Below are 15408 nucleotides of genomic sequence, written 5' to 3'. Positions count from 1 at the left end.
CTCCCTGGATTTTAAATCTATTCAACCAGCCCTTACTAGTTTTAAATGGTTCCACATTTTTTTTTTTTTTAGGTGAGTTTTCTTCAGATCATCATATTGGCTAATCTCTCTCTCTTTCTCTCTCTCTCTTTTTTTTATAATAATATTTAACTTAACTGAATTCTGCATTGGATATTATCTTCAATAAAATTAGTTAAAAGTCTTTCCATTAATAGCCGGCCTAGCCCTAGTTGCTTGCAGTGGAACAGCTATCTTTCCCGCTGCTAAAATTAATTCTTTATTTTTTTTATAATTGTTCTTACAGTTAAACTTGCAAGTTCTAAATTATGGCACACATCCGCTTGTCTTTGACCGGAATCTATTCGCTTCAAAACGTCTAATTTAATTTTAAAATTCAGTCTTTTTCTTACATTTATAGTCTTTGTACTGTGCTCAGATGTTGTTGCTTTTTCATTCTTATCGGCCATTATTAACTCTTCGAAAATGTAACTGCATTGGTTGCATTAATTATGATACAATGTTCAAGTAAACTGTCCGTTTCGCACGATGTCTAATACGGTACTGAGTGATGACTAGACTTCGGATAAATGCATATAACGCAAATATTACAAGCAATATACTTTGTCATTTTTTAAAATGTTGATCTCGGAACTATGTAACAAGTCACTGTACTGCAATTAAATTAGCGTGCGAGAAAATTTCTCAAGTCGGCGTGGGAAACGTTTTAATGCTGTTTTGGTATTAATTTTCAAGCTCTCAATTTTCACTCCATCAAATGAAACGATTTCGATATGCCAAAAATGCAATCTGTAAAAGAGCGTTATAGTCAGATACGGGTTATAATATAAGAACAGCGTTATAGCGAATCAGCGTAAAGCGGACTGCGTTATAACGGGGCCTGCTGTATAGCTGAATTTTGCTGAAATACTCAGGTGTTATTATAATTACAAATTGCAATAACTAATGTAGATAAATAGACAAATTCTGTATGATCCAATAACTAACTTGAAAATAGAGAATAGATAAATAGACAATACACAAGCAATACATATTCTTCCAATCCAGTGCATATATGTGTATGCCTGAAAGGAGGAGAGGGAAGAGAACAGATTGATACTAAGATAACTGTGTGTGTGTGTGTGTATATATATATATATGCACATACATATATACATACATACATACCACTCATTTACTTTAAGATTCCAATTATTGAGAATAAGCGCCTTGAGATTCTGTATCTGCATATTTTTTATAATTTTTTAGAGCCCGCCATCTTGGGAATCATAAAGGAATATCTCTGAATGCAGGAGCTGACCTGCTTCATTAGTAAGTGAATTATTAGCGATTTATATTTTCTGATCATTTAAAGATTTTATGCCATTTGGTTAGTATTATTTATTACTATTCTGTGATTCTTTTAAATAACCTTACCATACCCTATGTTGTTTGTTTGTTTGTTATTTAGGAGCATTAGCAACTAAGGCTATATTGCTCCGGGATGTGCGGTGGTCATTCCCTGACCTTTCCGCATCCTCCGTATTTGGTGGTGACGGGCTCGAACTCTGGTCTAATCAAGAAGTGTGTGCCATGCACTGCTGCTCCTTCCCACCTGGCCACGGAGGTGCCTTACCCTATGCTACCGTGCCACTTCTCAGCATACCTGCCTAATATTTCTAGCTAGGTCTTTTTGCAGTAGCATACCCTGATTCACATCGCAGGATGATCGATTTCATCGATCATCCTGCTAACCTTGTATCAGCCAAAAACTTAAACACTGAACTTGATATGTCTTCAACATATTAATAAATATTGAAAACAGTAATGGGCCCATCATTGAATCCTGAGGGACTGCACTAAGAACATTAGTCCAAGACGAGCAGGCCCATTAATAACCATTCATTCTTCCTCCTTTACTGCTTAACCAATTAATGCGCCAATAAAATCCAAATCAAACCAAGCTTAACCAATACCTCTTACAACTGTACAATATTTAATGCACATTCCTTTATCCATAATAGTAACTTGCTTCTAATGTTGGTGCACTATGGTCATAGTTGCCGATGCGCCCAATAAATCCCGAAACAAACAAACAAGCTTCTAATGCCACACTTCTCTAATTTGTACATATACATATTGTTTGTGTGGAACAATATTTAAGTATATTATAGGGAAATTATTCTTTTCATCTGGTTCCTATGCAACTAGCTCATATTAGCTAATCAGACTGTTCACACAAAGACAAAGTAGTTGACAAAGACTGGAAAAAATTATATTCCCTAAAATTTTATCTGCTATTAGCAGCCTGGGTGATATTATACAATTTATGCAGATCACATAATCAGCCAAAACTACAATTGCCATTCACAATGGGGTATGCATTGACCTATACTTCCACAACTTCCGGCGACTCCGTAGCCAGGTGGGAAGGAGCAGCAGTGCATAGCACACGCTTCTTGATTAGACCGGGGTTCAAGCCCGTCACCACCAAATACGGAGGATGCGGAAAGGTCAGGGAAATGACCACCGCATATCCCGGAGCAATATGGCCTTAGTTGCTAATGCTCCTAAAAACCAAATAACAAACTAACATCCACAACTTCCAGCTGCAATTTCAAACTTGAAATGCACATTTCTTAATTATATAATTTTTTTTTTCTTAAATGTGTATTTTATTATTTTTTCTTAATTGTGTAGCCTATTCTTCTTGATGTACCTGACATCTTTATATCCTTGAACTTGGTGCCTAAGTTTCTCATGTGCCATAAAACACACACACATTGTAAAAACAATTTTTAATAAACAGTAAAAAATGAAAATGCAGACAATTTTATATGTATGATGATAAGCTACTGAAATTATACAGTATTTTTAAATTTATCACAATGATTGCACCCTACGTTTAGTCATCTTTTAATTTGCAATGCTTTAGAAACTTTTAATGATGATGATGATCTTGTTTCAGTTTTGTGCTGAAAGATTTCATTTTTAGCGTCGATTCAATTTCTAATTCTGAAGCACTGAGTACAAATTTCATAATCAGAAGCAACATAATAACAATAACATCAAGTTAGTTAATGTGCATGGTGTGTTACATTTCAAGCACATTTTATTATTATTTTTAAATTAAGTTTTTTTTTCCCTCTTTGATGTGATTAATAGAAGTGAAAAGTTATATCCTTATCACTTAATTACTAGATTATAGAACACTTAATACAACTATAGTTTTACATTCTCTAAACTTAGCTTCTAATTACAACTGTACAATTTTTATTGCTCTCCTTCCTTTTTTTTATTCCCTTTTCTCTATATGATATGTATCATATAGAGCAGTGCTTCTCAAACTTTTTTGGATCACCGCCCCCCCCCCCTAAAAAAAGCCCTCACCAGGGCTTTTTTTTAGCCCACCAATATAAAGTGAAGCTAAATAACTGAAATGAATATTTGTCTGTTTGCCTCCAAAAATGTAAATGCAGCCATGCATGTATGTGTGTGAATTATAAAGAAAACTATTTACTGCACTTTATTCCTTCTTCGTAAAAAATTACAACTACATAAATAAAGTCAGTTATAGTCACTTAAATTAAGTCATAAAAATTAAAGTTAATTACATAAATAAGTCGTGATATTAATGGAACTAGTTAATTATATTTTATTATTTAATGCGATGGATGAGCTTGGTGGAGATTTATTAGCTTATCAATATTAGGTTTAATATCTGTAAGTAGAAGTCGTAAATCACCACATTTAACAACATCCAGACAATTTATTTATTTTGTCAGCAATTGAGATACAGCACTGAAACCGGTTTCGACTAGATATGATGTTGGAAAAGAAATAAGTAATTTTTTTACAATTCCCCACAATGCAGGATAATGGTCAGGGATTTTCTTTTGTAACAAAAATTCCTGATATGAATTTTGAAATTTTGGCTTCAGTTCAACTTCATTTTGTAACTCAATCAATTCTTCTACAAAACATTCACCATCGTCATTATTTAAAAAAGGATTTATAACCCAATCGGAATTTTAAAATTAAGGAGATCTTCAAACCTTTCCTGCATATCTCTTTGCAACATTTCTAGATGATTACAAAAAGTTGGTACAATTTCATCAGTTATTTTTTCATTTTTCTCTAATTCCAACAGATTTGGAAATTGATACAATTCACGTCGTCCTATGTTGCACATAAAAAGCTTTAATTTTGAAATAAATGCTGAAATTCGAGTTTTCGCCTTAATAAGAGTTACATCTTGCCCTTGTAAATGTAAGTTCATTGAGTTGAATCTAGTAAATACATCTGCAAGATAAGCAATATCAGTTTTCATTTTCTTGAGGTCATTACTAAGGTCATTGTTCCTATCTTCAAAAAACTCGACAACAGTATCAAAGAGTTCATAAAATCTGTTGAGACAGTTGCCTTTTGACAGCCACCATATCTCGGAGTGAAATTGCAATCGTTCAAATCTTCACTGTTTTGATCACAAAGCTTTTGAAATATACGATCATTCAAAGAATGTACTTTAATTTTGTTTATAGCAGTAATTGTGCAGTTGATCACCAAGTTTTTTTTCGCAACTAAATGCTGACGGTGAATGACACAATGAACAATAATAATATTTGGCACAGCATTTTTTAAATAAGTCATAAAACCCTTGTAACGGCCAATCATTGATGGTGCTCCATCTGCCCCCTGTCACCCCCTTGCATGCCTAACACCCCCATGGATAACTCAAACGCCCTCAGGGGCGATATCACCCACTTTGAGAAGCACTGATATAGAGATATGATACATATCATATCTCTATATCAGTAGTTTTGTGAGTCTTACATAAAAATACTGCATTAAAACTACATTTAATCTATGAATTTTTTGTACATGGAAATCCATTGATTAAATTCAATTCTAATGCAGTATTGGTGTGTAAGACTCACTTTTAATGAAATTTAGAACGACTCAACAAATATTTCTAGAAGGCCCAAATATGAAATTTCATGAAATCCATCTACTCAGAGTCAAGTTGTTATATGTGGATGGACAGACAGACATGGCAAAAACAATAGGCACATATTCATATATGTGAACACGCTTAATAATTTTTCAATTTCTAAATTATCCCTAAGGATAATGTGGAAATTGAAAAAGGATGTCTAAGAGCCTCATATTTTTGTTTACTTTTCATATCTGGCAATTAGATAGTATGAATCAGAGCTGTATTACTCAATATGTTCTACGTTGGTAATAATATAAGTAAATTGATAAGAAGAGTTTACCTCAATATAGTACGTGGAACACTTCCGTATGATTACCTCCAGAAATTAAAACGGAAAAAACGAAAAAATCGACAACTTACCGGTACATTAAAGTAAAATATAAATAATTAAAGTGAAATATAAATAATTAAATAATCAATTTAACACAATTCAAAATCAATTCAAAACAATTAAAATTCAAATTAACGCAATTAAAAGAATCTAACGAAAATATTCAAAACGATTTTCCTTCCTTCCTTCGGAAAACGATTTTCCGAAGGAAGGAAGGAAAATCGTTTTGAATATTTTCGTTAGATTCTTTTAATTGCGTTAATTTGAATTTGAATTGTTTTGAATTGATTTTGGATTATATCTGGCAATGCAATATTAAGGGGGAGGGTAAAAAATAATAATTTTAAATCTAGAAAACTAATCATACCTTTTAGGTGAATGTCAGCATTTAGTAGTAGAGTAGCTTTGTGTGTAATTCATCAAGTTTTATTTTCACAGTAATAATGTTACTGTGAAAATAAAATTTAATAAAAACAGTTATTTATTAATAACTGTTTTTATAAATAAAATATAGTGAGAAAAATAAATTTTTCTTGCTGCAGTTTTCAAACCAGATGGGAAGAAATCCATGCCAATGATGATGATAATGCTAAAAGAGCAGAGGTGAGTCATTTTTTTGTAATAATGTAGATATTACATTCTTTAAGATTACAAATTGATCAGCATTTAGCAGTAAATGCATAAATGCCAACTCTCTGGTTTACAATGGGATTCTCTCTTTCAGATTCAGTTTGATCACTTTTCAGTCTTTCTGTCATGTCAGTTTTTAGGAGAGTTTCTCTATCTTTATGAAATAACATAGCCTTTCCTCCATCTTTTTTTTCACAGAAGAAATAGTAAAACTAAATTAAAATTGGAATTTTTTTAAAATTATGTGAATTTCTTATTTTCATTAAGAAATAAACCCAAATTATTATGGCTGATTTGTTAATGAAATATGGCAAACAATATGGGAATATACAGAAGTCATATGAGAATATGGGAAGCGATTATGGCAAAATATTCTCAGATATTTATACACCTGAAATTAGTTTGCCAATAACAGTTAGGCAAAAAAAAAAGCACACTTTATTCTGAGATTTACAATGCAACACTTATAACTAGAGGTGATACTTTCTCTCTCTAAAAATGTAATGAAAGAGCTTAAAGTTTATTGAAAACTAATAAAAGATTTATGTTCAATGAAAATAAATATATTTTCTAGACTCTTTCAACAATAGCCAATAGCTAGAAGTAAGAGCCAAAACACTCCCTTCACTAAATTAGTAAAGGTGGAACTTCTTTGTCAAAAACAATTACAAAAGTCCAGTGAGGGATGAGTAGAGAGACAATACTCTGATGTTACCAAAGTAAAAAAGCACAGAGTTCAAGCACCTCTCAATATCATTGAAGATAAAGAAATAGATATTTTGCTGTATCAGTTCTGTCAGTTTCAGTGTGGAACTCTACCACATACTGTTATGAAATAAGAAAAAAATTGATGAAAGTGAATCCTTGGTTAGGCAACTGATTAATGCACAAGTTTGAAATAATAACAAATTATCCTAGGTCATGCTTAGCATTTTAATAATTCTTCATGGCAGTGCTGACTTGAGAGAATATTTAGCTAGGCAAAGAAACCAAACACTAAGTTCAGATCTTCTCTTTTTAGTGAAGCTGAAATACTCTAAGCAGCCGGATCACTCTTATAAACAGAACTTTTACTTGACATTTGTGAAGAAGTCTGCAACAGTGTCTTTCTTGGAGCTGTCATGAATTGAGGTAATGTAACAGAAATCCACAGACAGAAAATTCATACATATGCTAATATTTGAAAGCATTCTGTACTAGTTAACAACCCTGTGGCTTACTGTAATATAAAATATATACATATATGTTATAATTGAAATTTAATTTCTGGTGCAGGATTTAAAAAAAACTCCTGTTTTGTGCTGCTTTTTTTTGCTTACAGTTATTCATCTCCACCTATTTTTAAAGGCAAAAGTTGGCAGTTATGAAACAACAATTATCCAAATAGCTCAAAAAACTGTTTACACATGTCATATTGGCAGATAAAATTTGTACACTTTATTGCATTCAATTTACAATCTTGATCATTCTTTCCCTTTTGAAGACTACTCAGCAATAAGGGCTTAATCTTATGTTAAACTTGGAAAAAGATACTGTAAAAGTAAAGTAAAAAGTAAAGTGCAGCCATTATCAACCCACTGCAGGATGGAAACCTCCTCAACAATTCATGCTGAGGGAAATGGACCATAATCTGCCACGCTGGTCCAGTGCGGGTTGGCAGATCGACCGTATTCAGCAGTCAGGGGCTTGAACCCCGGTCTACTCAAAGAGCGTGTGCTACTGCACTCCCACTCCTGCCCACTCGGCTACGGAATCCGGCTTACCGTACACTGTTCTAAATTGCTAATATCCTTTTTAAATTGTACATTATCACTGAAAAGGTGGATCCACTATGCATTTAAAATTCTGAGATGATATTAGAACCTTGTTTCAAAACTTACTGGTTTCTGATGAGCTCTTGGATGGTCTTTATTAACAAAATCTCCAGTTGAAAATAGTGTATAACATTGAACAAGAGTTAAATCAGTTTAAGTTTATAACTGTGCAAAGTAGAATAAAAGTAGAGCATTAAAAAAATACTGGTGCCGTTTATTTTCATAATAATTGAAATGTTTGTTACTTGCATGATGTCATACAAACCATTATATTACTCAGATAGTATACTTGTAAACTTCTGGAAAAATTCCATGTTATGGCTGATGGAAATTTTAATACTGATTATACATTTACAATTTATTGAAAATTTATCTCATTAAACATAAATTTAAGAGCATTTAGTTTGAATTTATTAAAGATAAATTAATAGCATTTTAGTATAGCATATTTCTATAACTCTTTTGTAGGAGGTAGACAAATTAATAGTTGAAATGCATAAATTCTGTGGTCAGCAACTCTCAATCATTCAGCAGTTAAACGCACAGCTAGGCCACCTTCCAAAATTACAGGCAAGCGTACTTGCTCTTATGGGAAAAATTGGTAAGTGTTTCATATAGATAATAGTTAATAAACAGTTTTTTTATGAAAACATTCTGTTTAATGTTGGTACTCTCGAAATGTAAGGAAGTTTGGATCTCGCCATGGTGATCATCATCATAACCTCAAAGACATCAATCATACTGCATGATGGAAGAGATGGGGAAGGGTTGACCAGAACTTAGCTCTGGAGACTAAACATGGGTTCCACCACTTCAAGCCTCCAATAAGCAAAGTGGTGGTATTGCATCGGTTGATGAGAATCATCTACCACCTAGACATTATATTCATAAAAACATTCATATTACATTTAAAAAATGTAAAAAATATTTCTTAATATTTTTAAATCATAACAGCTAATACTAAATTTGTCATTTTGTTATATTTTTATATGTGAATTTATGAAGGAAACTAGCATTAGCAAGAAAGCAAGCTTATGCAGCATCAGCAAAAAAAAAAAAAAAAAAACCCTCCCATTTCAATCCTCCATTCGTTCCAAATGCCTGTACAGCTCAGCCATAAATATATTTACGCTATTAGCTTCAACAACAAAAGATGGAAGCCTGTTCCGCCAATCAACTACCCACTGGCTAAAGGCAAATTTCCGCACATATATTCTACAACTATCTTTCCTCAATTTGAAACTGTGATCCTTCGGGTTCTTAGTCTGAGCAAGAGGAAGAATCCTATCAGCATTCAGCTTGCTCAACCCATTCAAGGTCTTATACACCTTGATCAGATCACCTCACAGGTGCCTACTCTCCAGACACTGCAATTTGCAGAACTTAGGCCTTTCTTGGTAAGAGCACCCCTTTGTTCCCCTCAACAATCTTGTTGCCCTTCTTTGTACTCGTTCTAGCAACTCTACATCCCTTCTAAAATGAGGCCTCCAGACCTCTACACAATACTCTAGGTGTGGCCTGACCATTGCCTTGTATAATGGGATAATCACCACCCTGTCCCTGCTAGCAAGATTCCTATATATTATTGACAAGACTCCATGACCTGCCCTGGCAGCCCATCTGCACTGCTCAGTTGAAATTCATATTTGACTGCACAGTTACCCCCAGGTCTTTTTCACTTTGTACTTCCCTGAGTGTAGTACCACACAGTTGGTACGTTTCTCTTTGGTTATCGCTACCCATATGCAGTACTTTGCATTTGTCAATGTTAAAGTTTCGGTTGACACTTCTCAGCCCATTTCCCCAACTTATCTAGATCCAGTTGGAGTAGCATACTGTCGTTAACAACCCTGCCAACCTTTGTATCATCTGCAAACTTGGACATTAAACCTGATATACCTTCATCAGTATCATTGATAAATATACAACACAACAAGGGGCCCAACACCGAACCCTGGGGAACTCCACTAACAACATTTGTCCATGAAGAGCAGTGTCCATTGATTACCACTCTCTGTTGTCTCCCACTCAACCATCCCTTTATCCATTGTAGCAACTTACCCTTAATGCCATACACCAGTTTGCACAGCAGTCATCCGTGTGCAACAGTATCAAAAGCTTTCCTGAAATACAAGTATATGATATCAAATTTATTTTTGGAATTCAGTTTCTTTGTGACCACATCATAGTATCCAATTAAATTGGTCAGAAAAGACCTCCCTTTAACAAACCCATGCTGTGTCTTAACTATTACTGCAGTGTTGTCTAGATGATCCTGCAATGCTTCTTTAACCAGTGATTCCATTATTTTCCCCGGAACACAAGTTAAACTAACAGGTCTGTAGTTACTTGTGTCACCTGTTTCAACCCCCTTTGTGAATTGGTGATATATTTGTACACCTCCAGTCCATGGGGAACCTCCCCTGAGTCCAAGGAAGCCCTCATAATTATGGCTCGTAATTATTTGCTCACTTCCTTTGCCGCCTCCTTTAATATAACTGGATAGATCCTGTCCACCCCAGGTACCTTCCTTATGTTTAACTTCAACAATTTTTCCTCTACTTTGCTCTCAGTTATTACAAAATCACTTAGCTCCCTTTTAGCATTTGATAAACTTCTGGCATTCTCCTCATTGAATAACTCCTCGTGTGTGATGCAAAATACTCATTCAGTTTATCAGCTACCTGAACATGATCATCAGTAGTCAACCCATCTATGTTAAGTGGTCCAATCTGATTCATCCCTTTCCTTCTAGAGTTTACATAAGTAAAGAACTCAGCTGTTTTTCTTTGCATCCTTTGCCAAGGATTTCTCTCAATCTGCCTTCGCCTGCCTAACCTCCTTTGTGACTTGATTACAGACTAGTTTATACCTGCATAGGCTTCTGTGTCACCTGATACTTTATATGCATCCCATACATTTTTTTTTCTCTGTCACGATCCTCATTAATTCATCTGACATCCATTTAGGCCTAAACCTTGAACAGTATTTCTTAGTTGGAATGAAAAGTCTAGTAGCCTCCAAAATGAAGTCCCTCAAGGCTTCCCATTTAAAATTCAACGTTGGGAACATCATCGGTTGATCCCACTGTACAGAATTTAGAAACTGTCTGAGACCTCTGTAGTCACCTTTACGAAAGCAAAAGCCTTTCCCTTTAGCCTTGATGGCATTTGCATCTTTAAATAATTCCCACATCAGTACATGTGGTCACTGTCACCCAGTGGTTCCTTTATATGCAATTCTTAATGCATGAATAATCACTGCTGATAATCAGATCAAGAGTATTACTCCCTCTGGTTGCCTCTAGAACATGTTGCTGTAGAAAATAGTCATCCAATAAATACACAAAAGTACTAGTGTGCAAGTGACCAACCCACAAGTTCCAGTCAATATCTGGAAAGTTAAAATCCCCCATTATAAGACATTCTGATTTACTGGCCCACTCTATTTTTCTGCACAATTGCTCATTATACTCATAAGATTCATTAGGCCTATAACACACACCTACTCTCATTTTTTTCTTTCCCAGTGCTTATGTCACACTAAGCAGCCTCAACATTGCATTGCACCAACATCAATTGGATGCACTTCCTTACATTTTATGTTTCTTAACTAACAGCATAACCCCTCCTCCCTTCCTATGCTGTCTATTCTTTCTGTACACATTGTACTCCCCAAATTCCAATTCTGCACTGCTTATGTCTATGTGACACCATGTCTCTGATGTCCCAACAATATCTGCCTTTGATGTCTTCACTAGCACTTCAAGCTCATCAAATTTATAACTATACTCCTAGCATTGGTGTACATGCAAGTATACATGCACCTGTTCCTACTCTTGGTTACCCTAACACAGCCCATGTATTTACTTGTTCCACTATGACTCCCAATAGCCCTGGAAATCTCCATTACCTTGCTTTCCAGGCTGCTGCTCATTCTAATAGAAGCAGTGCAGTGCAAGAATCACTTTTGCCTCTGCCTGTAGCCACTATTAACCTTTTAGTCTGTGTATCCCCCCCCCCCAAGCAAGCAGTTTTCCGACCCACCTAACACTTCCTCGATATCATCAGCAGATATTCTTGCACCCTTTCTATTTAAGTGTACCCCTATCCCTGTAGAAGCAGTCTCTCCTGTCAACAAGCACAGACCAGTCTAAAAAAAATTCTACCCCTTGAGCCTTGCACAATCTCTCCAGGGCTGAATTGATCGACAAACTACTTCTCTGTTTTGAAAGTAAAAATAAAAGTTGAGTCCATGTAACATTAATTGTCTGCTTGACTGAAATGTAATAATATCTTTTGATACATTTAGAAAACTTCTTGAATAAATTTAGTTAAACTATGGATTACAGTTAATAAAGGCTATATATTTCATTCTACTACTTTGAACTACATGACATATAGTGGTTTTGCCATCATCGCTTTTTTGGTGAAGTCTATTTAAGTGTTCGGGTGAAGTGACTGGAAGAATTTTCAGAGGCCACTTTGTCAAATCTGTAGTTAGCTAATTTCAAGAAGGATTAGGCCCCCCCTTCTCCACAATTTATTCTGGGTTTTCATCCTGAACAATATGTAACTCAGCCCATGAACACACACTTGTATAATACACAATGGCACACTATTGTTCTGTTGATGTGTATAAAAGCAAAAAATAGAATTGCTACTTTGAGACCTTTTTTCACCAGTTTAGAACAAAGAACAATTAAGAACAAAGCCTAGAACACAGAAATTAAGAAACAAAGGCTTGTTTCTTAATAGAAGCAGCATGGATCCAGGAATGAAAAGTAGCACTTTTCATTCCTGGATCCATGCTGCACTAATCTTATCTGGATTTTTGACACCTTTGGTGTTAACAAGGAAATATCCATTGTACATGTCATTTAATCTGAAACTGAACATTTAACTCTTTGTGGGCAACTGCTATGTACAGATGTGAAATCACTGTAGCTGTGTTGATTAATCTTAATTCTCTCTTATTTCTGGACTAAATATTTTGTACTTACACAAGTTTTAAAAGATATTAGCCAGAATATCTGCTAGAATAATAGCCAGCCAAAAATAGTAGTCTAAGACAGATAAAAGATCACTAAATCAAGTTTCTTAACATAGCCAATAACTGTAAATCAGCAACCTTTAAGCTATAATGCTAGTTGTAGGCTAGTCAGCCATGATGCTTAAAAGTTTAATTTGTTTTTAATATTTATTCACAGAGGAAGAGGTCAAAATTAGTAATTATTGAGAGGCCAGGCTTGTAATTATTAAATAAGTTAGTCAAATTTTGATTAAACTTGAGTGTTTTTCACTAGTAAACTGTTATTTTCTTTTCACTATCTAAAATTATCTATTTTAGGTGAACTCGAAGGACTGTTTGGAGAAGTGGAAGAGTCACTTCTACACCTAGAAGATATTATTGAAATTCAGGAACTACAAGAAAAACAACTGGATCACAGATTTCAGTTGGCCTTATATAAAGAAGGCAAACTGACAGAATTTGAACAAGTTAAAGGTGAGATATTCACCTTTTTATTACAGTTAATAAATTTGCATCATAAATTTATTCCTAACTTGAGAGAGTAATAGAGAGCAGAGAAATCAAATTAACAAAATGACTTTTTTTTTTTTTTTTTTTTTTATGAAAACCCTAAACACAAGAGGTATTAGAAACTTTAGTACTGTGGAAGGGTGAGAAGATGAACGAAGATATTTGTTGACTTATTAGGCTTGAATTTCTGTGGGTTGTAATTTTCAAAGTTCTGACTTTCCAAAGTTCAGGTTATAATAAAATGTTGAGATATATGTGAATAGTTTTTAAAAATATTTGTGAAAGTAATTTTTGTTTTTTATAGCAAAACTGGCAGAGGAACATGCATACAAGGTACTTGATTTTGAAAGAAAACAGCAGGTAGTTCTAAAAGAAAGACAGGAAGCTTTTCGAGAAGCTTTTGAAGAAGAAATGTTACATTATAAAACCCATGGCCGAATAGAAAGTAAGCAAGCTTATAATTGCTATTGTGACATTAATGTAGCAGCCCTTTAGCAGTTTATTTTTGGGTAACTGTACAATTAGATTAAATTTGAGGGATTTTTAGAAAATGAGTCATAAAGTGATATGAAAAGAATAATGGCAAATAACCTAACTGAATAATAAGCCTGATGAGCCTCTTAGAGAAATTCAGTAGTGGTATACCTGATTTGTTCCATAAAACTTTTAATTGACAACTAAAACACGTTATAAATTATAATTTTTTTTAAAAATTTTTTTTGATTTAATCGGCTGCAATTTTTTTTTAGCTCATTTGAAGTTTTAAACTTCACTTACACCCATTCTGAAGGCAGCATTTGAACAGTCTTTATTTGTTAAGCTAAGAAGGCACCCCCCCCCCACTGAACAACTCTGGCAGTACAGATTTAATGTTTTGGCCTAATGCTGCCAACTATCATTCTGTGGAGGGTATATGAATCTGACCCACTCTGTTATCTACCTTTAGCTTAAAATTATTCATTTATTCAAAATACTCTCCTCAAAGACTAATGCACTTGTTACTCTGGCAGTATGGATTAAAGTTTTGGCCTAATGCTGACAACTATCATTCTGTGGAGGGTAGATGGATCTGACCCACTGTATTATCTACCTTTAACTTAAAATTATTCATTTATTCAAAATACTCTCCCCGAAGACTAATGCACTTGTTATCCAACCATCCATTTTTTAGCTTGAGTCAACAAATTCTGAATTTTGTCCTGCAATTAGGGAAGTGGAAAGTGAAAAAGACCTGGGGGGTAATTGTGCAGTCGAATATGAAGTTTGCTGAGCAGTGCAGTGGGCTGCCAAGGCAGGTCATGGAGTCTTGTCAATGATATATAGGAGGCATTTTGCTAGCAGGGACAGGGAAGTGATATATAAATATGACTGTTAAACACATTCCCATTGACTGCCCCTATTACAAACAAGACAGAATTTCAACCCTACAATCACCGGTTATTCTTCAACAACCAAAGCCAATATTTCTGAATTTTTCTGCTTTCTCACGCAAACTGGAATTTTTAATCTTTTCTGGTTAAGGACTTTTCAGACAGTACGATACTTTCTCATTTCCTTTTTATTATAAATGAATAGGCGCATTTTAGCCAAAGTAGTTTATGCACCATGAAACCCCCATAACAAGAGGGAGGTGATTATCCCGTTATACAAGGCAATGGTCAGGCCACACCTAGAGTACTGTGTACAGGTCTGGAGGCCTCATTTTAAGAAGGATGTAGAGTTGCTAGAACGAATACAAAGAAGGGCAACAAGATTTGTGAGGGGAACAAAGGGGGTGCTCTTACCAAGAAAGGCTGAAGTTCTGCAAATTGCAGCACCTGGAGGGTAGGCACCTGCGAGGTGATCTGATTGAGGTGTATAAGGCCTTGAATGGGTTGAGCAAGCCGGATGGTGATGAGATTCTTCCTCTTTCTCAGGTTAAGAAGCTGAGGGGGGGCACAGATTCAAATTGAGGAAAGACAGTTGTAGAATAGATGTGCAGAAATTTGCCTTTAGCCAGTGGGTAGTTGATTGGTGGAACAGACTTTCATCTTTAGTTGTGGAAGTTGATAGCCTAAATAAATTTAAGGCTGAGGTAGACAGGCATTTGGAATGAATGG

General features: G+C 34.8%; 1 protein-coding gene across 2 annotated transcripts in view; it reads left to right on the top strand.

Annotated features, from left to right (window-relative positions):
- Positions 1-15408, top strand: part of Dysb (dystrobrevin binding protein dysbindin) — an 82962-nt gene that overhangs the window by 55256 nt on the left and 12298 nt on the right. Inside the window, exons 4-8 of one of the 2 annotated variants that reach the window (XM_090378635.1) lie at positions 1267-1329; positions 5867-5927; positions 8237-8369; positions 13118-13273; positions 13614-13754. In XM_090378635.1, coding sequence (XP_090234761.1) covers positions 1267-1329; positions 5867-5927; positions 8237-8369; positions 13118-13273; positions 13614-13754 — 554 coding nt within the window. The remainder of the gene's footprint in view (positions 1-1266; positions 1330-5866; positions 5928-8236; positions 8370-13117; positions 13274-13613; positions 13755-15408) is intronic. The other variant, XM_090378636.1, reaches the window with a different exon arrangement.

Source organism: Mastigoproctus giganteus, chromosome 7 (genome assembly GCF_048544385.1).
Source record: "Mastigoproctus giganteus isolate SK-2022 chromosome 7, ASM4854438v1, whole genome shotgun sequence".
Lineage (NCBI taxonomy): Eukaryota > Metazoa > Arthropoda > Arachnida > Uropygi > Thelyphonidae > Mastigoproctus > Mastigoproctus giganteus.
This window is presented reverse-complemented; position numbering and strand designations above follow the sequence as displayed.